General features: G+C 37.8%; 2 protein-coding genes across 2 annotated transcripts; one reads left to right on the top strand and one right to left on the bottom strand.

Moving 5' to 3' along the window:
• Nucleotides 1–296: 296 nt before the first annotated feature.
• On the bottom strand, nt 297–1,997 carry LOC134740636 (probable 26S proteasome non-ATPase regulatory subunit 3). Its single transcript, XM_063673178.1, has one exon. It carries the CDS (start codon nt 1,875–1,877, stop codon nt 393–395), a length of 1,485 nt encoding a protein of 494 aa, XP_063529248.1. The 5' UTR covers nt 1,878–1,997; the 3' UTR covers nt 297–392.
• Nucleotides 1,998–2,924: 927 nt separating this feature from the next.
• LOC134741057 (trithorax group protein osa) lies at nt 2,925–25,911 on the top strand. Its single transcript, XM_063673817.1, has 4 exons — nt 2,925–3,799; nt 12,879–13,079; nt 16,307–16,555; nt 18,145–25,911. The coding sequence occupies exons 1-4, from the start codon at nt 3,164–3,166 to the stop codon at nt 18,625–18,627; spliced, it is 1,569 nt and encodes a 522-aa protein (XP_063529887.1). The 5' UTR covers nt 2,925–3,163; the 3' UTR covers nt 18,628–25,911.
• Nucleotides 25,912–26,010: the final 99 nt, after the last annotated feature.

The following is a 26,010-nucleotide window of genomic DNA, read 5'->3' as shown; positions in this document are numbered from 1 at the left end:
CCTTTGGGTACGGAACCCTAAAAACTAGCGACCTCCTTAGTTACTCGCTTGACATCCTGGCACAAAATAAATAATAGTACTACATCCTTGGCAACCCTAGGTTTATGTTTAGGTAGGTATATATCAGTGTCACTAAAAATCAACGCCGAGACTTAAAGGGCTTATATAACAGCTGATGGGCTACAAGATTAAGCAAATTTATCCTTAATGGAAATCTCAGTTTTGGACTTTTATATACCTTTTATAACTGGGATTCTTATAAATAATTTACTTATAATCGTAAATAAAACAAATCAATCTATTAAGGACCTTTATTGAATTAGTTTGTTACAAATGAGAAACTGCTATATAATATGAATATTGTATGAGTTTATAGTATATAAATGTTATGTTCAAGGGAACCCATCATCATCTTCTTCGGCCATCTCTTTGGCCAGCTCCAAGTCCTGCTGCTCACGTTCACGCCTCTCCTCAGCACTTTCCAATTCCTTCCCATAGGACTTTGGGGGATACCTCATAGCCTTGACACTCTGGTTATGTAAGTCCAGGCAGAATGATATACGCTGGTGGAAGGCCAACTGGGGCTCTCTAGTGCAGTAAAGATCCGAGCTCTCCTTATTGCTCATGTATCCCTTTTCAGGATCTAAGGTAGCCTCTATAACTCCATCTCTGATAGCTTTTGCCACAATGAACTCGGCATCTTCTGCCGAATCCAAGCCCAATTTCCTTGCAATGTCTTTTGGAGAAATTCTTGAATATGACAAGCCAATTGAACGGATGGCAGTCTTGATAACATTCTGTCTGAGACGAAGAATCAGAGTGAATGTATGATCATTACGGAATTGGGGCCCAAAGTTTTCCAGTACTTCTCCAAATCTTTGCAAGTTACCAAGCCTTACAGCCTGCGTAAGTTGGAAGTATGGGGCCAAGGAACGTCTAAGAGCTGCATGCCGGAAGATAGCTCTCTCAGGGATATCACCCAGCAACAGTTCTACTACTATAGCCAGCTTCTGAACAGTTTGACGAAAACCAACAGCTGCTGTTTGCGGAGCCTTCCTCAGTGCTTGAACAAGGTGCTTGTGAGCATCACTGTATTCAAGGCGCGCTGCTTTAATTCTGCCCAAATAAAACAAGAATCGGGCCCACTCATTGTTACTAGCATTTTCTGGGTAGACTGATTTACTGACCAATTTGTCAGCCTGGTCATACAGAGAATAATGTAAATAATTACGTAGCAAACAATTGATCAGAACAGCTTGGCCTTCATAGTCGCTACGAAGAGTTGAAGTACGCAGGCGCGCATGCAGCAGTCCTCTGATCAAATCCAACTTATTAGTGAGTTCAAACACCCTGGAGTGATAAAAGTAGCACTTGGCAGCTATTAAATCCAGTGTTCTCCTATTCTGAGCTGTGATTTTGGTCATCAGCTGCTGCGAGCACTCGGTAGCTTCTTCAAGTTTGTTGGTGTCTAACAAACGCAGCAGAACTAACAAATGAATGTAAACATCCACCTCCGGCACTGGAGTTTTCGGAGCGCTTCTTGATCGTGGAGTTTCAATTTCAACAGCACCAGGCTGTGGGGCTTCAACGAAAACAAACAGAGCTTCTTTGTCCGAACTTGAGGGATACAGTTGGTTAATAATAGCACGTAGAACGTTACCGTTTAATTTCCTCCGTGTATTTGGAAGGGATCTAAGGACTCGCATGGCAAACCTTGGTTCCTTGGAGGTAACTGCTTTATCAATTTGTCTGGCATGTTCACGTAAATCTTGAACGGTGAGAACATCGGCGTCCTTTTTCAACTCTCCAGTTTCTGCATCACTTGCCGCTGCGGGACTCTCCACATTCTTCATTTCAACATCTTCAGCAGGGGCCATTTTAATGTTCTAGCACTTTAAAAAGACCGATTGTATGATTTATGTTAAATCAAGCCTGACGAGACAATTTTAGTTTCTACTAAACGAAACCATACCACAAAATGTCAAAATTTTGCCGAGTAACCAAATACAACGCTAGCAACACATCATTTTAAATTTAGTGCTACTAGTTGAAAAATATTTGTGAGAAAAAATCTTAAACCTAGCTCGCTCCAGATAACGCGGCGCGAAGCTGCGAACGCGAGTGTGGAGTCAATTTCGCTGATTAGCGAACTAGACTCCACATTCGTGTTCGCGGCTTCGCGCCGCGATTCGCGCACGAGTGTGGAGGGCGGCCCTTAATATAGTCTTTTAAACAACTTTGTCAGTAGAAAACGGCGCAAAATTTAAAATTTCTATGGGACGAATCCTTCGCACCAATTCTTTTAAATTTGCCGCTTTTTTCTACTGACGGAAATGGCTTGACAGACTATACTTATTTTGAAAACGTAATAAATGATTTAAAATAAAATATGATACTCTTAAACTACATAAAATACATCTTTATTAATAATATATTTTCAACAACAAATAAATTAACGGTTAAGTTCATTATTTGTTACTTTGGAAGCGTTCAAGTTATATAGTTGGTCAAGCAAATCTTGTCAGTAGAAAAAGGCGGCAAATTTAAAAATTGTAGGCGCGAAGGGTTATCATCCCATAGAAAATTTGAATTAGAAAAATTGTAGCTCAAACATACAATATGAGTACGAGTTTGTGAACCATAGTTCTATTTCTTTCTTGCACGCTTATGTTGAAGAAGTACGAGTGAAATAGATAACTGCTGGACATAATGAAAACAGCTAGTGCGGTACGCTGTTTTCCAAACATAGTCATTTAACAATATAAAATTAATTATATAAATAAATTTATTTTTGTTCTAACATTCTTAAAAAAATCATATTAAACTTACATACACCTATTATGTATGTTAGTTTAAACAGTAACATTAGAAAATTGCACTTATTTAAAGTAGAAACAAAATTACACCACTTATCTTTCATAGAGTATAGAATAGACAAGACAAAACTACTCTACTTACTCTACTAGCATTGCCCGTGGTTGCTTAACCAATATAATCTCGGGGAATTCTGATAAAAGCTTATTACTCCTAATGTTACAATTGAATTGGTGGATTATAACCATCACAATATCACAAAAAACGTGAGTGACAAAAATCCTAAACAACGGAAGCGCTTCGGCAGCAGGGGTTGATTCTTTACACAAATTTTCAATGTGTTCTGGAAATGGTTTGCAAAGAGGACGTGGTATCATGGTTTAAAGAATTGGAAAGTTATAAACGCATAGACGCAATGTGTACATTGTTAAATATGTGCTTGCCATTTGAACTACGTTTCATTGGCACATATCTCGAAGAGCTCGGAAAGCGCGACTTCCAAGAGTTGCGTGGTGCCGAACTTCGAGCAAACAATCCTTCAGACTTGGCTGCAGACATCGGTGGCGCGAACACAGATCCTCGAACACGACGGAAAATGGCTTTGTACGTGTCACTGTTACGCTCCTGCAACTTCGCATGTGCCACTACATTGTACAATGCCATGGTCAGTTTGGAGAAGAGTGGTTTGTTGAAAGGTTTATATGGTGATCTCTTGGAAGAAATATTACTACTATACACCATGGCGCTTCATCATCCTGCATTCACATTTGATCAAAAGTCACATTTTGGTGAAATATTAGATAAATTGAAAGTGGAAGACCAGCGGTGTCAGTTCCAAGAGCAGGTAGACCATATGAATGTGCCGCCAGTGAGCAGTTGTCACGCGCAGCCCACTGTCGCACCCAACATGTCAGTGCCCCCACCAGCACTTTCCAGCTTAGGGCCGCCACCAAACATCATGTATGTCAAATCACCCGGGATACAGGTTAGTGTGTTAAATAATGATATTATTAAACACTGTGATTTCATTTTCGATTATAACAAAACATGCAATGATTGTTAATAAAAGGGTTGTGTAAAAAGTGTTTCTTTTGTGGGAAAGTGTATTATCAGAAATACACGAAAACAAACATCTGTGGACTGACACAAAATATTGCATTGAGCAGGTTTTAATATTAAGAAATTATGGAATATGTTTAACTTTATATTTTTTTTATTGCATGCTGAAATTTCTAATCAGCCTTGTTACCCTTACTGGTACAATTACTATAAGATTCTTACAAGGTTTCTTTGTTATGGCTTGATTGAGTGGCTTCTGTCTAAACATGCATAAGCTGGTATTTATCATGAAATATTGGTTCAGTAATAAATATTGAAATTTGAACACTTTGAATAAGTGTATTACTTTATTTATTTATTTTCAGTATGAAAATGATGCTTCATAGTATCAAATTGTTAAATGTAAATCTAGAAGAAATTTAGTGCACTTCTAATGTAGAATGGAAAAGTACCTGGTCTAATAGTTTTTATCTTGAAAAACATTGCCACTTAACAAGTAAAAATAAAATAAATAAAAAAGCCTTTTATTTCTGGGTTGAAACTTAATCTAAATTTTTCTAAATGTCTAATATCTAATGATCACTCCAGAACCTTCCTAAGAGGTATAGGCCTCTTCCAGAATCTGCCACTTTCTTCGGTCTTGGGCCTCCCATATCCAGTTGGCCCCTACTGTTTTAATTATGTCGTCTGACCATCGTGCCAATGGCCGTCTTCTCTTCCTCTTTCCGTCTGGACCTTTCCAGGCCGTTGTGTGAAAAGTCCACCTATCGCCTTGGAGTCTGGCTACATGGCCAGCCCATCTCCATTTTTGTTTCTGGGCCTGGCTTAGTGCGTCTATAAGCTTAGTTTTTTCTCGGATTATGGAATGTCTGATCTTGTCAATTTTTCTTATTTTAAGTATTATATCGCGATATTATCACCGAAATTCGGGAGAGCACATGTGCTTACGTACCTGACAAATCCAGACTGGTTTTGTAGGGGTACCCTCATATTTCAATACACTACATGCCTTCCCCTCGAGATAGTTCACTAAAACTAACTTTCACTAATCACTGATAGTTCACTAACACTAAGTTTCACTGTTCATTAGTAATTCACTAATACTATTCAATTGTCTGTTACAAGGTCCTTACACTCTATCATATATATTTATACTAAAACTATCATCGTTCATCGTCTACAAGTCTTGGTTTGAATCTTCAGTCTGTTCATAATCAGACTCTGACAGACTCTCATAGGCATCTAGGGCTAATCTCTTGGCTTCCATGTTTTGTGGTGATGAAGGTGATCTTGTTCGTTTGTTGGTTGGCGGTATGCGTTGTTGGCTCTGGTTAAACGTATAATCCTGAGGCCCAGAAACCCCTATGATATCAGCCCACTGTGAGGCCGGTGGAGTAGCATTTACTTTTACATTAATATCCTCATCCTCATCACTATCTTCACATGTTTTATTCACCTCCGTGTCCTGTAAAACTTCACGACCAGTATCTTCCGATGTATTCTGGCGGATATCTCTCGCCTCTCCCCCATGACCTTGTATCTGATTAATATGTCTTTTCATCAGCTTCCCATTCCATCTTATTATATACCTACAAATGCCTTGTCTCTTCTCTATGACTCCTTTCAACCAGCGTGGTCCTGAACTGTAATTCCGGAAATACACTGTCTGTCCCGTTTGAAATGAACGTACTTCAGTGTTTTCATTCTCCTCGCATACTTCCACTTTCTCTTGATTCTTAAAAGTGAGAGGATTTAAGTGGTCAAACTTTGTTCTGAAACGTCTATTATTCAAAAGTTCCGCTGGTGATTTGTCGCTAGTACTATTTGGTGTAGTACGTAACCCATAAAGTATTGTAGGTAATTTAACGTGCCATGGGAGTGTCGACTGTTTCCTCAATTTATTTTTAACTGTTTGAACCGTCCTCTCGGCCTGTCCATTAGACGCCGGATGGTAAGGTGGTGTCAACACTTGTCTTATCCCATTTGTTGATAGGAATTCTTTAAAGTGATCTGAAATAAAACTTCTGCCATTATCACTGACCAAGGTGTCTGGTAACCCTTGTTCTGCAAATATATCCCTTAATACATTTATTAATGTCAATGAACTCATATCCGGAACAATCTTAACTTCAGGCCATTTTGAATAAGCATCGATCAGTATGAGAAATGTTTTACCTTGAAATGGGCCCGCATAATCAACATGCAACCGTGACCAAGCCTTCTCCGGTCTTATCCACTTATGGCTCACTTGGGAAGGCATATTCCTGTTTTCAGCACAGGTTTCGCATCTTTTAACCAAATTCTCAATTTCTTTGTCTATGGCCGGCCACCAAAAATAACTTCGGGCTAAGGCTTTTGTTATTACTATTCCGTCATGATTGGAGTGTAATTCTTGTAGGATATATGGTCTCATTTTGACTGGTATAATTACCCGATTACCCCACAAAACACAATTTTTATACTCTGACATCTCATTTCGTTTCTGCCAGTACACTTTATATTCTACATCCACTTTGCTAGGCCACCCGTTCCGAATCCAGTATAATATTTTGCTCAGTGTATTATCTTTAACTGTTAGTTTAGCCACTTCATTTGCTGACAGTTCCAGGTCTGTCGGAGTTTCTTCTATAAGCAGGACTCCTAAGTATTCTTCTTCCGACGACTGGTCACGGGACGGCCACCTGCTTAAAGCATCAGCGTTTCCTAGTTTTTTACCTTCCACATATTGTATGGAGTAATCATAGGAGTTCAACAGCAAGGCCCAGCGAAGCATTCTCGGAGATATGACATTAGGAATGGGTTTTTTAGGTTCAAACAACCCCAATAACGGTTTATGATCGGTTCTGATCGTAATCTTCCGGCCACTAATAAACTGGTGGAATTTCTTAAGACCAAATACTATAGCTGCTGCCTCTTTGTCTATCTGACCATAATTCCTCTCATGAACATTCATGGTCCTTGAAGCAAACATAACCGGTCTGACAGATCCATCTTTCATCACGTGTTCCAAAACAGCGCCCAAGCCAAATTGTGACGCATCACAAGACATCCTTATCTCTTTATTCACATCGTAATGGACTAGAGTGTCAGTACTCGACAACATCTTGCGCAACTTTTCAAATGCCTCCTGATGTTGTATAGTCCACTGCCATTTCACATCTTTATTTAACAACTTATACAGCGGTTCAGGACACCTATGTCACAGAAGACTTCCCAAAAGACGTCTTAAACACAAGAAAAGAACTGAAAGTAAAGATGCAAGAAGAGATTAAAAAAGGCAACAATGCCGTGATTCGCTATGACCGACTCATAATCCGAGGAAAATTGAACGCAACAGAAAAAAGAAAAAGGTCGCCAACGATAACACCAACAAAAGACTCCGACGAAGGACTGCCCCAGAAGGCACCAAATAAAATATATAAAACAAATGCTTTCGATCTCATGAACCGCTCAAGGGCAAACCCGTACCAATCCACGAGCGAAAGCCAACAATAGCAACGAACGACGGACCCCCGGAAACACACTACAGCAGATCAAACAACCAACATAAACTATCATTCCCCAAGACGAATAGCGGTCATCGTGGGGAATTATGACCGTAACCCTCCAACGAAAGAACCACAAATAAATCAAACAAATCATGCGCAACAAAACTCATTAACCAGTAAACCCAGCGAAATAAAACAACCAAAAACTACACAACGGAACCCTAAACAAAAAAACAATTTCAAAACAAATGAAGAGCCTGTACGCAGAAGAAAACTACAAAATGACATTAAAACAGAGACAACATTGAAAATTTGCACCTATAATGTACGTTCTCTAGCATCAGTAGAAAAATATATAGAGTTAAACAACGCACTCGGTAAAATAAACCATGACATAGTAGGATTAAGTGAAGTTAGAAGAATGGGCAGCAGTATAGAAGAATACGAAAACAATATTCTCTGCTACTATGGAGAAACCAAAGGGCTGAACGGAGTGGGGTTTATAATAAAAAAGAATCTGAAAAACCAAATCACGAATTTCATAGGACTCTCAGAAAGAGTAGCACTGCTTCAGCTCAACATAGACGGGGCAGAACTTTCGATAATTCAGGTATACGCCCCCACAGATAAATCAAACGACGATGAAATCCAAAAATTCTACAACGACATAGACAAAGCTCACTCCCTAGCCGGCAACGAAATAATCGTCATGGGAGATTTCAACGCAAAAATAGGCTACCCCAAGAAGGAAGAAAATCTAATTATGGGCAAGTATGGCTACGGAGACCGAAACAAACGAGGAGAAAGACTGTTAGACTATGCATTAGGAAAGAAACTCTTCATAATGAATACCTTTTATAACAAAAGATCCAACAGAAGATGGACCTGGATATCACCTGACCAAAACACCAGGAATGAAATAGATTTCATAATGACAAACCAACCAGCACATATCACTAATTTCGAAGTCCTGAATAATGTACTATTTCCATCAGACCACCGACTTCTGAGAGCAACATTTAACTTAAAACTTCCTAAAAAGAGTCGAAAAAACTTCCATTCCTCGTTGAAAAGCCTAAAGACAGAAGAGGAAATACAAAGTTATATCAGAGGCTTAGAGACAAAACTAGGAAACAAAACAGAAGATACAAATGTTCAAGATTACTACAATAAGATAGAAAAGTCAATAATAGACAGCGTAACACAGAAGACTAAGACTGACCACACAAAAACAAACAAAATCTTTAGCGACCATACAATACAACTCATAAAACAACGCACAGAACTAATGTATAAGAAAGACAAAGATCAAGACATGAAAAAAGAACTTACCCGGCTGTTCAAGGAAACAAAGAAATCTATAAGAATAGACTACAGGAATCACAGGAAGGAAGTAATAACAAGGAACCTAAAGAAACACAGAAGTACAAAGAGAGCTTTAAAAGAACTTAATCTAAACAAATCATGGATACAAAAACTTGGACAAGACAAAGAAGAAACAAAAACAAGGAAAGACGTAATAAATCATGCTACACACTTTTACGAAGAACTCTACAGAATGAAAGACTACAACCACATACAAGAGGAAACACCCATTGCGAATAACGTAAACTTGCCAGTAAAGCAGATCGAAGAAAAAGAAGTTTATGAGCACATAAAGCAGCTGAAAACCGAAAAAAGCCCAGGTCCTGATGGAATAACAAACGAAGCTCTAAAACATGGTACACCAATCCTGCTTCAACATATAACACATCTATTCAATATGGTACTTAATTCCGAAACCATACCAGAGCAATGGTGTACATCCGACATAATATTGCTGTACAAGAAAGGCAACTCCTTAGACATCGGTAACTATAGGCCAATCAGCTTACTGGCGAGCATATACAAACTGTTCTCCTCAATAATGTTAAGGCGAATATCCAAAACAATTGACGACTCACAACCAAGAGAGCAGGCTGGTTTCAGGGCAGGTTTCAGCACCACTGATCACATACAAGCACTAGAACAGATGATAGAGAAGTATAAAGAGTTCAATAGGAACCTATACGTCGCCTTTATAGATTATAGCAAGGCATTTGATAGCATCAATCACAGCGCAATCTGGAATGCATTGAAACAGCTTAATGTGGACCAAAAATACATTAATATTATAAAGAATATATACGCGAAAAGCACCAGCCGAGTCAAGCTCGAGACAAGAGGGAAACAGATAAGGATAGAAAGGGGAGTCCGACAAGGAGATCCTTTATCACCCAAGATCTTTATTGCTGTCCTGGAAATCATATTTCGGAATCTCAAATGGGAATCAAAAGGCATCAATCTGGAGGGCCAGTTAATAAACCATTTGAGATTTGCAGACGACATAGTCATAGTAGCTGAAACTGCAACAGAACTAAGAGTGCTTATAAACCAACTAGACGAAGAAAGCACCAAAGCAGGCTTACAAATGAACACAAATAAAACCAAAATAATGACAAACAGCAAACAAATACAAATAAATATCAATGGCAACAACATAGACTATGTAGACCAATATATATATCTAGGAAAGCAACTGTCCTTTACAACAACAAACAACGAAGAAGAGGTAGAAAGGAGAGCCAACATAACCTGGAGGAAATTCTGGTCACTGCAAGAAATCCTAAAAGGCAAATACAGCTTAAACCTAAAAAAGATAGTGGCAGATACATGCCTTCTACCGAGCCTGCTCTATGGGTGCCAAACATGGACTTTTACAGATAAAATAAAGAGAAAGATAAGAACCACCCAAAGAGCCATGGAGAGGAGCATGCTCAACATAAAAAAGATACAAAAAATAAAGAGTACATCTATAAGAGAAAAAACAAAGTTACAAGACGCACTAACTCAAGCCCTCAAATTAAAATGGCGGTGGGCAGGACACATCGCACGGTACAAAGACCATAGATGGACAATATTGGCAACGAAATGGAAAGGCCCAAGTGGCAAAAGGAAAGTAGGAAAGCCATATAAACGATGGCTGGACGATATAAAAGAAATTGCAGGGAAAGACTGGCTAAACAAAGCGGAAGACAGGCAGAAATGGAGAGAATTGGAGGAGGCCTACACCCAAAGAGGGGTCCAAATTAAATAAATAGATAGTAAATAGAATACATAAACCTAACACTAACTACTAACTATAAGAAACTTACTAACCAATATGCTAAAACTTCTAATGTAAAAACAATTGTAAATTGGAAATAAAAGGCTTTTTTATTTTATTTATTTATTTATTTACAGCGGTTCAGCAATATTAGCTTTGTGTGGTAAAAACCGATCATAAAAATTAAGCAATCCTAAGAAAGCTTGGAGCTCTTTTACATTACTTGGGGCCGGTGTACCCTCAATTGCATGTATTTTATCTTCACAAGGATGTATACCACATTCATCAATGAGGAATCCTAAAAATTTCACACTTCTTACTGCAAAATTACACTTTTCCTTGTTTACCCTTAGGCCAGCTTCTTGTAATTTCTTTAAGACCATTTCTAACCTGGAGTTATGCTCAGCAACATCTGTGCCACTTATAACAATATCATCTAGTAACACAGCTATCCCCCTTATTCCTGTAAACAAGGAAGACATTAGTCTTTGAAAGATGCCTGGACACGCTTTGACCCCAAAAGCTAGACGTTTCATTTTATAAAGGCCTTTCGGTGTATTTATTGTTAATAGCTGTGCTGTTGCCTCGTCCACACTAACTTGAGTGTATGCCCTTTCCAAATCAATTTTGCTGAAAATCGTGCCACCTTGTATGGCTGTGAAAGCCTCATCTAGAGTAGGCAGAGGATATGTATCAGTGTCGGTCACCATATTTACTGTAGACCTATAGTCACCACAAAGCCTTACATTACCATTCGGTTTCAGAACTGGTACTATAGGGGTAGCCCACTCGGAGTGTGCAATTGGCTCCAAAACTCCTTCCTCTACTAGTCTGTCTATTTCCTTAATTACTCTTTCCCTCAAAGCAAAAGGAATGGGTCTACTTTTCAAAAACTTGGGCACCGCTCCTTCTCTCGGTGTAATCTTCACTAATGGGCCTTTATACTTTCCCAAACCTTCCTGAAAAACATCGCTATATGTCTGTAGGAGCCCTTTAATTTCCTCGCTGTTTATTTTCAGATGCATGACTCCTTGAACCCGTATTCCGAATGGCTGAAACCAATTTCGCCCTAAGAGGCTGGGTCCGTTACCTCTGGCTATATACATTATAAGATTATTTTGTAAACCCTTAAAAGAAGCTTGCACTTGAATTTTCCCCAATATTCTTAATTGGCTATCTGTCCATGTAGTCAATGCAATATCATCTTCCTCTAATACAGGTAATTTCCCTTTCCAAATGAGTCTGGCTGTCACTTCAGAAATTAGAGTAAATGCACATCCCGTATCAACTTCCATGTCAATAATAGACCCCTCAATTGACACCTTTACCATAATGGGGTCAACTTTATTTTCTCTAACATTGTTTACATTTGCATATAATCCATTACAATTTGATTTATGTCCATCATCCTGTTTATTTTTTGTAAGACAGACTGCCTCAATGTGGCCAGTTCTGCCACACGCATTACATCTACTCCAACGGAATCTGCACTCTCCTCTGTGTTGCCTACCACACCTGAAGCATGGTTTATTCTGTTTGTCAACCTTTTTGTTAGTGATTTTGTTTACTTCCATGGGTTCATCTACCTCCACATTTGGTTTAGATGGTCCTGGCACTACAATAATACTGGAATCAAATGTGGCACTCTCATGTGAAAATGCTATCTCAGTTGCTTGAGTAAATGTCAGCTTCTCACATTGTAACAATTTCCTTTGAACCTCTTTGCTCCTAATACCACATACCAACCGATCTCGTAAAGTTCGGTCTAAGTCTGTAAAATTGCAATGAATACTCATTTTCCTTAAATTTGCCACATAATCTCTAACCTTCTCCCCCTCTTCTTGATTTCTTGAGTGAAACTTAAAAGATTCTACAATCTCATTAGGTGTGGGGTGGAAATGAGCCTTCAAAAATATCAAAATTTGTTTATAGGTTATGTCCCCTATACTTATCGGAGATGACAAAGAAACTATTAAGTCAAATAGTTGAGAGCCACACACCGCCAACAAATTCGCCTTCTTCTTGACGTCATCCACAATATCATTTGCACTTAAACAGAATTCAAACCTTGTAATGTAGTTTTCCCAGCAGCCATGACCTATATCAAATTCACCAAATTTAATACCCATTTTTTTGCACTTTGCACTTACAACTTCACAAAAAGTCACTAACACAGTCTAATACACGCTTTTACTACCGATTTGCCTCGTCGCCACTATTATATCGCGATATTATCACCGAAATTCGGGAGAGCACATGTGCTTACGTACCTGACAAATCCAGACTGGTTTTGTAGGGGTACCCTCATATTTCAATACACTACATTAAGTATACTCCGTTCCATGCCCCCAAACTTAACAAGTAATGCAAATAATATTCCTTGCCATTTTCAGCCTCAAAGCTCAGAAGGTGTGCCTCCGGAACTCAGTTCACCACCAGTCCTAAGTGGGGCTGGTGGAGCAGTCCCAATGCTCGGGGAGGTCACACACCCGCCGCCAGGCTTGCCATTACCACAGTACAACATGGCAGAGTACATGGGACAACATCCATGGCCTGCCAACATCATTGTGTCACCACTAACTCAACCTATTGAGGTTGGTATTCTTATTCTTATAACCTGTGTTGTTTTTAGACAAAATGCATGATTGTTGCCAGTAACGGTTCCTCCTTCTAAATACATATTATCATACATGTTCCGTACCAAAAAGGTACAAAACAAACCCTTATGGTGTGACTGTCCATCCGTCTGTCTGTCACATTGCTAAATATCTCGAGAACTACTTAATCTATTGATTTGAAATTTGGAATAGTCATGAAGAATGCTAACCCAAAGATATTGAAAGTGTAATTTTTTAATATTTGTTTATTAATTACTTATGGAAAATGCCCAATATAAAGAGTGGGCAAACTTTCAAAGTCTAGTTGCTAGGTCGAGTGGGATATCATTTGAAAGAGCTGAAACTGAATATTACAAAACAATTTTAAAAATTTTTTTCTTAGTCAAAATGTTAGGGAAGATTGAAGGGAAACGAGGATGTGGCAGAAGGGGAATATCATGGACAAGGAATATAAGAGACTGGTTAGACGTGGACAGTACAGAAAAACGAATTCGCGTGACTACGGATAAAACGGCATATAGGCATAAGGTCGCCAACCTCTGGGATGGAGAAGGCACTTGAAGAAGAAGAAGTCAAAATGTTGAAAAAAATACCATTCCCCTATCTCCGAAGTTTACCAACCAAAAATTATGAAATTTTTACACAATAATAACATTATCATAAATATTACAGGAAAAATATAATCACACCTCTATCTTAAATACTTTTTTTTAATTATCAATAAAACATTTTGTAACTTAATTTGCAATTTAAGCCCCTTTGCGGGTGTTTATTATACTTGAAATATCTATGAGTTTACACTACAATCACCTTCTTTCAAAAAAAAACAAAAATTGTTGAAATCGGTTCACATGATAAAGAGTTATAACCAACATACATACAGGTCGCGCAAATTAGTTAGCCAATTTGCCGATAGATGGGGTTATACACAATTACGCTCATTACTTATGATTCTGGTCAAAAGTCCTTCGTGATTATAGTTACATGAGAAAATTTAAAGTTTGTACGGAACCCTCGGTGCGCGATTTAAACGAACTCGCACTTGACCGGCATTTTAATATGGAACAAAATTTACGAAGAAAATTAAATAAAAAAATTATCATTCCATTATTTATTTTAACTTGATAATGAATTTTTCTACTTTATAAATTGATTCTTTTAAATATGTAGTAAGTCGGTATTTTGTCTAGATGTATTCTAGAAATCGATTTTCGCTCATGGTGTCTCAGATATGGGTATACTAGCTGTTGCCCGCGACTTCGTACGCAAGGATTTGTATGTTGGTGGTTATATATTTTACATGAGCATAGAACATTATGCAGCAAAAGATATCAGTAGGGACGGTTAATCATTTGTTAATAATTATATAGAACGCATGAAATTTGTCTTTCACAAAGTTTCAAGCCCCTAACTGAAAAAATTGTTCTCGATATAATCCCTCTCAACACTTAGATTTTCAAGTCCACTATTTAAAAAAAAATGTTCGCTCCCGCTGCAAACTTTATTAATACAAACTTTTCAAACACGGTGCAATCAGTTTTCGTCTATTTTAATATAATGCCCTTTTACCAAGTTTCATGTTCCTAGCTAAAACGAAAACTTGTACTACATATAAACTTACATCCCCTTTTTAACACCCTTAGGGATAGAATTATTAAGAACGTTGAAATAACTTTTTTTGTAACATTATACAATGCCTTTCTAAGAAGTTTCAATAAGCATTTGTAATGGATTCAAACTTTCAACCCCTTTTTAACCCTTTTAGGGGATGAATATTTAAAAACGCTTTAATTACTTTTCTTGTATTCTAATAATATGCCTTTATACAAAGACTGAAGTCCTGTACTCAAAAAAAGGTTTGATCTCCATACAAACTTTCAACCTCTTTTTTACCACCTTGGGGGATGAATTTTCAAAAATGCTGAAATAAGTTTTCTTGCCTTTTAATTAAATACCTTTCTACAAAGTTTCAATTTCCTAGCTTAAAATAAAATTTGAACCCTATACAAACTTTCAAACCCTTTTCATCCCCTTTAAGGGGTGATGTTTTAAAATCGCTGAAATTACTTTTCTTCTATGCTAATAATATACCTTTATACAAAGATTCCAGTCCCGCACTAAATAAAATGTTTGATCTCCATACAAACTTTCAACCCCCTTTTCACCACCTTAGGGGATGAATTTTCAAAAACGCTGAAATTAGTTTTCTTGTATTTTAATAATATGCCTTTATACAAAGTTTCAAGTCCCGCACTCGAAAAAATTTATGAACTCCATATAAACTTTCAACCCCTTTTTCACCACCTTAGGGGATGAATTTTGAAAAACCCCTTCTTAGTGGATACTAACGTCATAAAAGCTAGCTATTGTGAAAAATTCAGCTCTCTAGGTCCAACGGTTTGGGCTGGGCGTTGATTTAAGTGAGTCAGTCAGTCAGTTAGTCATGACTTTTACGTTTATATATATAGATTTGGTATCAATGCCATTCAATATGATGTCCTGAACACAAATGTATGAGATGACAAGCGCGAAAATGGTGGGGGTAGCATCTGTGACGTCATAAAGTCAGCGGTAAAAAGAAAATTAGTTTTTCCTTTAAAGATGTCCATGTGGGATGTCAAATGAAAGGGTTTTGTGGGTAGATTATAAATATGTAACATACTATAACATTTTCACTACTTGGTCTAACAAATTAGAAGAAAACGTCCAAACATTTCACAATGTTCTAGATTGAAAACTACTGAATGGATTGTTCCAAAATCCAATTATTAAAACAATATATTTTGGCGCTTTCTTAAAATTTGTTGGACAATAGAAAATGTCAATGTGTGTGTGTGTGTGTGAAATGTGTATTATAATATATTTGTTATCTACTGACAAAGCCCTTTGTTTTCATACCCTACATGGTAGATACCCTACATACCCTACAGGGTCAAATTTAACTTGCAAGATTTGACCCGTACAAACATAGTTACATAAGTACATAGGTACATTGCAAGTTAATAAAAAAGCTTGTAAAAACATGTTGAGGTTTTGAAATGAGTTCAATTTGATCCCTACCCTACAAATAAAATCAAACAAAAGGTTGTTTTGTTAATAAATTCGCCGTTTCATAAATTAGACAGATTCAGATGCTTCCAGGGACCAGGGAGCGGACCACCAGTTGAACCATCAATTAAAAAAAATCCATTATTCATTGGCAGGTTATAAAGTACCCGGTGAACGCGGGTGGGGGTGGGGGCGGGGGCGGGTCGGCAGGCGCAGGCGCAGGCCCGCCGTCGTCGCCGCTGGTGTCGTCGGGCGGGGACTCGCGCGCCGGCTCGCCGCGGCGACGCCGCCCGAGCCGCGAGCGCTCGCCGCCCGCGCGCCAGGCCGGCATGCCGCCGCCGCCGCCGCCCGACCAGCAGCTCCCGCATCTAACGGCTAACTTTGACAATCTCGCCGTTAGTGAGGTAATTAAATATAATATAATGAACTTTATTTTGTAAGTATGTAGCTTCGGCGACACTTTTTACCAGTCACGATTGTAACAGCGCTTTGTGAGAGCAAAGATAGATATAACTCCGTAATAGATGGATATAGTCTAATAAAAAAACGTGCCTCGAAAATCACGAAAATTTGATTCTCGATCAGAGGGCGCCACTAGTTTTGGCCTACACTCGTATAGAGGGCGTTGACGGTTTCGTTTGTTATTTATAATTTTAACGCATATCAGTGAAAGAACATGGGTCAAAATCATAAAAATAATTAATGCAAATAAAAAAAATCATTTCTCCATATTTAAATACATTTTATCGTATTTTTATAAATATTTATTTTTAGTTTTAAAGTGTGTCGACAGATGGCAGTGAATTTACTGGTGTTACAAAATTTACTATGACAGTACCGCTCTAGTATAAGTTACTCTATGGTGAGAGGTCTCCACTGTTGAAAGGAATCATAGCAAAAATATACATTTCAACTTACCCCTACCTTAACGCTACCCCGGGTGCGAAGCTTTAGCTCTTTTGTAGCCGTAGCTACATTATGGATTTTATGGACGTTTTACATGCCAAGCTTTTTTTTAGCTTACTAGGAAACTTCTGTAAAACTGTTCGGTATTCGGCAAAATACCATGCTAGTGTGATCTAGTGTTTTCTCTGGGGAGCAGAGAGAAAATACGGTGTATTGTATACCATGATTTGTGGGGCCTATCCTGCCAGGCATAACAATACTATGTTCCATTAGGTTAGAAATTTAATTGTAAACTGTTCGCGCGCAATCAAGTAAATTCTCAATATATACATCCCACCAAAAACATTTTCATGTAAAATGTTGCCAAGACGAAACCATAAGGCTCGCACTGTCAAAAAGTTATCAGACCTCTTGTAGAGCCAAGCCACATATTTTGACAAGGTGTAGAGTTTGTGAAGTTAGGGTTTGTAGAGTTAGAAGCTTGGCTCTACAAGAGATCTGATAACTTTTTGACAGTGCATGCCTTATGCTTTCACCTTGGCAACATTTTATACGAAAATGTTTTTGGTGGGACTTCACTTCTTTTTGTAAGTATGACAATCTTCCATCTCCTAATTTAAAGGGTTGGGGGTAATTTACTATTAAAAATCCTGAAATACGTATCCGGGACAATCTTTTATACAATCTGCTTTTGACTGATTCCCCATACAAATTTCAACCCCCTTTTCCCCCTAACGCCCTTTTCCACCCCCTTTTCACCCTTACGGGGTGATTATGGGGTTGAAAACTATTATATATCCTTCCCCATAACAAAAACTATCTACATACCAAATTTCAACTAAATCGGATCAGCGGTTATTGATTCCCCATACAAAATTCCACCCCACTTTTCACTAAAAGTTGTGTTTGGTCTTAAACTTTTTGACGGTAGTGTACATAGTAATTTACAACAGATATAAGACTGCTACGAGGTTTGCCTCCTTAAAGCTCCATAACGGACAGTCCTTTTTTCTGTTTGTGATATTTTGTGCCTACGCGCTTTAAATGTCAACGTAAAGCTTATTACACAAACTCATCTCATTCTCAGGTACGACACACAATGGACGACAGGTTACGTGAAATAGGTGCAATGCAGCAACAGTACCGGTCGCTGGAGAAGCTGAACGGCGTACGGAGACGGGCGGGCGCGTACCTGCCGGCGCGCTCGTCGTCGGACTCGGGCTCCAGCGCCGCGTCCAGCCCGCCCGGCACGCCGGCCCCCGCGCCGCGCCGCGCGCCGCCGCCCGTGCCCTACCTGTACCCACGCCAGTACGGTTACCCGCCGCCGCCGCCCGCCTACCGCCCGCCGCCGCCGCCCTTCGCCAACGGCGAGCCGCCGCCCTACCCCGCGCCGCAGCCCTACGGCGCCTTCGTGCCCGTGCTGTACGCGCCGCCCAAGCTGTCCTGCTGGAACTGCGGCGCGGCCGGCCACGCGGGCCACGAGTGCAAGGAGCCCAGCATGGAGGAGATCACGCGCGCGGGCGGCTACCAGCTGGACTTCGGCGCGCCGCCGGAGCCCGCCGACAAGTAGCCCCGCCGCCGGCGCGGGCGACAGTGACTTACCAAAGTGTCAGGGTAGCGGACGTTCGCGATCCACCGCCGTTCTCGCGCCGTTCGGCCGGCGGCCGGGTGTGCTGTGCGTTCTTGCGTACTAAGATACCCGCGTCGATGGACGTCCGGTCATTACGCGTAGGGATTTGGGAACGGTCATTAGATATGAATTATGTTTAAGAGTAATTGCACTTTTGATTTATCCGTTTAGAACGGACCGAATCGATTTGGAAAAAATGTTTAGTTTATCAGATCAAACTACAGACTGCATAATATTTATGTATTTATAGGCATTTTGATCTGTAACTGATATGTTATTCGTTATTCCTGTATAAGAATGTGTGATTGTGCCTATTGGTGAAGATGGGTATTGATAATTGAGATTATGCTGATAATTTTGCGTCCACCTAATTATGAATAGTCTTTTTTTCATTTCATCTTCATCCATGGGACCATTTTCGTTAATTCATAGCATGTACATATTTTCTTTGCTCAGTGAACTAAAAGTTTTAGGTTAGTGACAAAAATGTAAGTATAATGTTTTTTTAGACAGCTAGGAGGCAGAGATACTATGCAATCGTTTTTCACAACCAGTTTTGCACATTATAACCAGTCCAAATTGAAAGTGCAATTATGAATAGACATCATTTTTATATTTGAAATTCCGTGTATTAGATATTTTGGATACAAAAATGACAGCAGCATCTATCTAGTTGTACAGTCTATTTTTTTGCTATGTTAACCCAAAACAATGCAAAATTAATATCTCGTAATATTTAAACTATTTCAACTCTAAAAAATCCAATCAAATTGGATATAAAAGAAAAAAAATACTGCTTACGTAAATTAGAAAATTTGTTTGCATTGTATTGCGTGTGCCATATTGAATGAATTCTGTTAAAAAAGACTGTGTTCTACACATACACATACCCCAGTGAAAAAATCTCATAACGTGCATTTATATTGATCGGTAGCTTATAATTTCGACTAAAGTGGAAAACAAACAACCGTCAAATCCCCAACGATCTCAATCTATCAGTGAGTTTCATTTAAAGATTGTCCGATTGTTGCCTAATTCACTAACAGTAACCTAAACCTAATTTTGAAAAAGGCTGGAAAATAAGATCATTTCATATTTTGAATTATGTAAATGTTCCATTGAAATCATTACCTAACCATCGTGACATTTTAGTACATCACTATTAGTACAAGTCTACATTTTATAAGCAATTTTAAGATGTCGATAAATTTTTTTTATATTCTTTGTGTCAATCGGTAAACGGCGCATTCACATAGATGAAGAAGTTGTTATGATTTGTTTACTCTTTTTATAACTCCCCAAGACCATTTTAATTCTTTTATTTGAGACTATATGAGTGTTTAGTACAGACAAAAACAAACATTGCTTCATATTGCATAATGTACATTCAGAAATACATATACAATACAACAGGAGTAACCATTAATTATTGTTCATGAAAGTTTTTAGGAATTAGCATTTTTTTTAAAGTTCCGAAATTCGTTAATTTTCTTTCGTATATGTATTTGTAAAAAAAAACAACATTTCGAAATATATATATTTCTTTAACTATAGGTTTCTATATAAGATATTATTGATATAAAAATGTGTTGTGTTGTTATCTAAATATTTGCTGCTGCCTTTAATACAATTTGTGGTATAAAATCGTACAAAACATCAATCCAAATCAAAAATTTTAAAGGACTCCCTGAAAGGAAGCAGTAACTAAGGTTCTAAACCGGGCACAATATGCAGTAGAATGTCGATAAAAATAATGAGATTAATGAGTAATAACCGTGCTTTTTTAAATTATTTCCTTACTACATCGCATAAAGTGCCCAACTACCAACAAGAATTGTCATACCTTCTTTTGCGAAGTTCTTTCTAATGTTAAAAAAAAAACAAACGATAGCAAAAAAAGCCTTTTTGGGGTATGCAATAAAAGTGAACAGAACTTAACTTTCCTGTTACTTAAAAAGTAACGTTCGTTTTTAATTTTCTGCTTGTCTCAGTATAATCCAGTCCATAAAGTAAAACGTTGTATTTATAGAATTAGATAAGGTCATCGTTATGTATCTGAGTACCTTCCTACGACTTGTTGCGATTATAGATATAGGACCAGATTTGCAGTGAATTAAAAACGCATGTCAATATACGTTGTACATGATTTTCCATAGAATTAAATACTATGTTGGAACACAAATAAATAAATAAAAAATAAAATAAAAAATAAACAAAAAAATAGAAATCATGTAAATTTTGTTAGTGACATGACGGTATACAATGCGCGAACGGCTGACATTTTGATAGAGTAGTTTATTTTGTTAATTTTCTGTTAATTGCCTTGTGACATTCATATTCTCGTGAGTGTTTTGATACAAAATGTAAAAATCAAAGAATATAAAAATAAAGCAGACCTAAATGGTATATTCAATAGTAAATTTTGAGGACGAGACATGTACTGAATGGTTTTCTTTGACCCGAGACTGATTTTTAATAATAGCGATTGATTCGGCTTTCGATATTATGAATTTGTCTATTTTGATAAAAGAATAGACTCGTACAAAAGTTGGTTTCCAAACTGTTGTTATTTACTAAGAAATGTTGTACCTATTGTGATGTAATTAAATGAAAAAAATAAATAAATATATAGCACACATCGTTAAAGGGTCTAGCAGGCTATGCGAACAAGAAGTGCCCCCAACGACGGATTTGGTCATTCTTTCAGGTGGTCTACTGTCAGGACCTAAGAACACTACGCTTAATATCAGTCCTCGATCTTCTTTTGTTTTCGAGTTATTCAGGATAATGTATAATAATCAGCGTATCATTGAAAGTGTCATATTTTGTAAACTGTAGATGAACCAAACAAAATTATATTTGACAATAATAAAATATACTACAAAATGCATATTTTTAACTTGCATCATGTCCTTATACTTCATTATGAAAAAAAACTTTTTGTTTTCTTTTAATTTTTTTTTTACTTTTCGCGGAGGGTACACCTACAAAAAAAGTATGCATGAGTAGCCACTAATACCCACTACATACACATATAAAAATATTTGCATAAATCTTCGTGCGTCATGTCAAAAAAAAAACATTATCGAACAAGTATAGTTACTAGCATATATAAATAAAGTACCAGTGCAGTGTGAAAATAAGTTAGTGTGTAGGTATACAATCTCGTCTAATAAACCTATTTATAATGCATCGACGATGACATGTCAACATTGATAATATTTGACACATAATATTATCTGCATTTGCTTTTTTGCATTAAGTGTCAGTCTTGTGAAAAAACATTAAAAATGATGAATGGAAAAAAAATGCTTAAAAACTGGGCAAAGGGCTGATTTAAATGCAAAAAACAAATGCAGATAATATTATTTGTCAAATGTTATCAATGTTGACATGTCATCGTCGATGCATTATTATTAGACGAGATGTATACCTAACATACTAACTTATCTTCACACTGCAGTGGTACTTTATTTATATATGCTAGTAACGACTTGTTCGATAATGTTTTTTTTGACATGACGCACGAAGATTTATGCAAATATTTTTGTATGTGTATGTAGTGTAGGTGTACCCTCCGCGAAAAGTAAAAAATAAATAAAAAAAAAGGTTTTTTTTTTAATAATGAAGTGTAAGGTTTGACGACCGGTCTGGCCTAGTGGGTAGTAACCTTGCCTGTGAAGCCGATGGTCCTGGGTTCGAATCCCGGTAAGGGCATTTATTTGTGTGATGAGCACAGATATTTGTTCCTGAGTCATGGGTGTTTTCTATGTATTTAAGTATTTATATATTATATATATCGTTGTCTGAGTACCCATAACACAAGCCTCCTCGGGCTTACCGTGGGACTTAGTCAATCTGTGTAAAAATGTCCTATAACATTTATTTAACATTTATTTTATTTAACATTTATAAGGACATGATGCAAGTTAAAAATATGCATTTTGTAGTCTATTTTATTATTGTCAAATATAATTTTGTTTGGTTCATCTAACTTGAACAGTTTACAAAATATGACACTTTCAATGATAACGCTTATTATTTTACATTATCCTGAATAACTCTAAAAACAAAAGAAGATCGAGCACTGATATTAAGCGTAGAGTGTTCTTAGGTCCTGACAGTACACCACCTGAAAGAATGACCAAATCCGTCGTTGGGGGCACTTCTTGTTCGCTTGGCCTGCTAGACCCTTATAGTGACGCAGTGCGCCATTGTAAACTTTTGCAATATTACGCGCCACCGATGATCAGTTTAAACTGAATTTTTTAACAGTAAATTGTCACTACTATAACTGATCACTAAAATGTCACCCTAGAAAAAACCGACAGTGTTTGTGCTACCTATGATCTGTTTAAAACAAGAGGGAAACTTTATGAGTTATAACTTAGTGATTAAAACTTTTAGTTAAAACTGTTCGTTAAAATTGTCATCGCTTACACGGGTACATTTTGGTGGTTCTATAGAACTTTCGAGCAACCCGGCTTTCGACACGCCGGAAGGGAGCAGCCCAAGCAATATCTTACCGTACAAATCATTCTGCCATTTTTTGCGGGGGGAACCTTACATACAGGCACACTTCTCACTCACTACATACAAAATCCAATCTGTAATTATGGACGGTATAGACGGTAAAATAATATACCTAGAACGGCTGCAGACTCCGTGCAGCAGCAGATCCCATCCGCTGAGATCATAATTCTTGGCGATTTTAACGTCCACAACGCCGAATGGCTCGGCTCTAGCAAGACCGATCATACGGGGAGACCTGATTACGACATTGCTTTGATATATGGCTTGACACAATTGGTTACTGCACCTAAATATAGTCTCCATGTCTGTAATGACGACACAAATACATAGAAAATGACACACGTCAAAGACAAATCTTGCACACCTCGATCTCTTTTTGCGTACGGACGAGTCACAACACGCGCCGCCATAGGCACGGTTGTGCCTATGCTTCGGCAAAGGGGAAATAGTACGAATGCCGTCTCCCTTCCCGGTGTTGCTCGAAGTATAGAACGCATGTACTGTACCGCGTGCCAATTCCGTGCATTCGGAGGTCGAGGAAGTGTGGGGGGGGGGGGGCGCCCGTACGTATAGTATGCGGTCTATCTACTGAGCTCGTTCACTTACCTGTACTGACAATGGCATTCTGTTAAACAAAAGCCATTATTTCTTTTGTGCCTGAGCCGTGGCCTTTGTGCCTGATCGCGTGGCTATTGTGTGTGAGCCTCAGCCACAAACAGCCACAAAGGTAACAGAATGCCATTGTTAGTACTTAAGTGAACGAGCTCAGTAGAGATAGCGTTAACTATGCAAAATGACACCACTGTCATGACGCCCAACATTCCTAACATTCCTCAGCCGTGCACGGAATTCGCGCGCGGAATAGTAGGTACGAGTTGCATGTAGGCCTGTGTTGTAAGGAATTTACCCGTTACCGTTCCATAGAACGAATAGGAAGTAAGTACCCCTTTTCTGTACAAATTTGATTAAACCATTTTGAGTCTATTGAACAAGGGATTATTTTGATCAAGCTCATCATTGCAATGCTCTTTTAAAATTAATGTGTATACCTAATAGTCATTGTAAATAGTTACAAATATGTAAGAGAGTGCACGCTAACTTTGACGTGAACGTATTTTGTAAATAATTCAGTTTATATAATTAGTTAATATTTAGAGATTGAGTATATTTGTAAATTACCTTGTAATATGAGTGTCCCTATAGGAATAATATTTGAGTATTTCTGTACGATCACTGTCACAAATCACAATTCTGCATTTTTTAAATCCCCGTTTTAATCAATAGTTTAAATTAGACGGGTAGTATTTGACGGCGTAAATTATAATAACTAGTGTTTTTGGAACGATTCGGATGCGTGTCACAGTTAGGGGGGAGGACGGTGCTGACTGCTGGCTGTGGCCGAGCCGTTAGTGACTTACCCAATTAATCTTCGAATAACACCCTTTCCAGTCCAAAGTTCTGCTGCTCACGGCGAGAAATGAATTTTCTTCGAGTTTTCAAAGGTTTTTCTTATAAAGGCAATGAATTTTATGAAAAATATTCAATGCAGTATCATATTTTATAAGTCTACATATCACCTAGTGTATCCTGTAGTGGATATTAATAAATCGTCTCGTTAAAAGTGGTATCATATACGGTTTATCGCGTTTTTATAGCTAACAAACACTAAATTATGAGAATGCGAGTCATCATAGCAAGTTTACAGAATATTCATTTGTTGCCACGAGCTTATCCATCGATGCCATAGGAGTATGTACTTGTAAGTAAAGCATGGGACAATTACTGTAAAAACTAGGTACATATTATTTTGATAGCATCCCTTATAAAGGTTGTATGTCCACATAAAGTAACTATTGTCTTATTTTTATCATGATATTTAAAAAAAGTTGGAATATAGAGTAAACATAAGAAAAATAACTTAATAATAGTAGGTATTCTATTTTATACTATGCCTAATACTAGCGCAGTCCCGCGTGACTATATACAAACTGCATATCATCTCAATACGATTTGAACTCATTGACTGCTGCGAGCAGTTTTCGAGTTTTTAAGAGATAACTGGACATAAAGGAAATGCAGTGGGGAACTGTCAAGTCTACGAAATGCTTTTACTCAATGTCTATGACGGCGCATGTGCATGTCGATATTTGCTACATAAAATTACGCGATATCGCATAGCACACTTAGAAAGCGATGCTAGACATGCAATGGCCCTTTCGCCAGTTGTATAATTTTTCTAAAGCCTTGCCTGTGGCAATCATTTCTGTCAAACTAGAGACTCGATTCATGTAAGCGCTTCACTACTGCAATTTTAGTTGTTGGTTGCTATGCTATGCAGTTTTATTTTGTACTAGTAGAAGTATGAAAATATTTTTTTACTTTGTACAGAAGGTTATAAATGTGATAAAATAATTTTTGACATAATTAGAAAATGTGATTTAGTAAGGTGTGTAGATTATTATAACGGATGTAAATGAACTCGCTTTACTAAATTTATTGTACCGACTACCTACAGCTAAACGTTGTTTTCCCACATTTTATATTTGGGTACTTATTATTCTAAGCTGTTGTAATACTAATAAAAATATATTTTCAGGAAAAACAATGTTTCGGCCCAGTATTGTATGTCCTAATTCCCCACCAATGCTGTGAACCATTCGCTTCCTGAGAAATAAACAACCAAAATATGGATTTTCGTTTTTATTTTCCATATTTCTATACCTATTTGTGATCTTGTTTATAAGAGTCATTATTAGCCTCCATCGTAGGTACATAAAGCCACACATAGTG

The sequence above is a fragment of the Cydia strobilella genome, chromosome 4 (genome assembly GCF_947568885.1).
Source record: "Cydia strobilella chromosome 4, ilCydStro3.1, whole genome shotgun sequence".
NCBI classification, from domain to species: Eukaryota; Metazoa; Arthropoda; class Insecta; order Lepidoptera; family Tortricidae; genus Cydia; species Cydia strobilella.
Note: the sequence above shows the minus strand (reverse complement) of the source record. Positions and strands in the feature narration are given on the sequence as shown.

Bases quoted from the DNA above. Each gene is read 5' to 3' on its own strand.
- LOC134740636 (XM_063673178.1), bottom strand. From the start codon at position 1,877: ATGGCCCCTGCTGAAGATGTTGAAATGAAGAATGTGGAGAGTCCCGCA.
- LOC134741057 (XM_063673817.1), top strand. From the start codon at position 3,164: ATGGTTTGCAAAGAGGACGTGGTATCATGGTTTAAAGAATTGGAAAGT. The intron at 13,080-16,306 runs GTTGGTATTCTT...ATTCATTGGCAG, and splicing joins CACTAACTCAACCTATTGAG to GTTATAAAGTACCCGGTGAA. The intron at 16,556-18,144 runs GTAATTAAATAT...TCTCATTCTCAG, and splicing joins ACAATCTCGCCGTTAGTGAG to GTACGACACACAATGGACGA.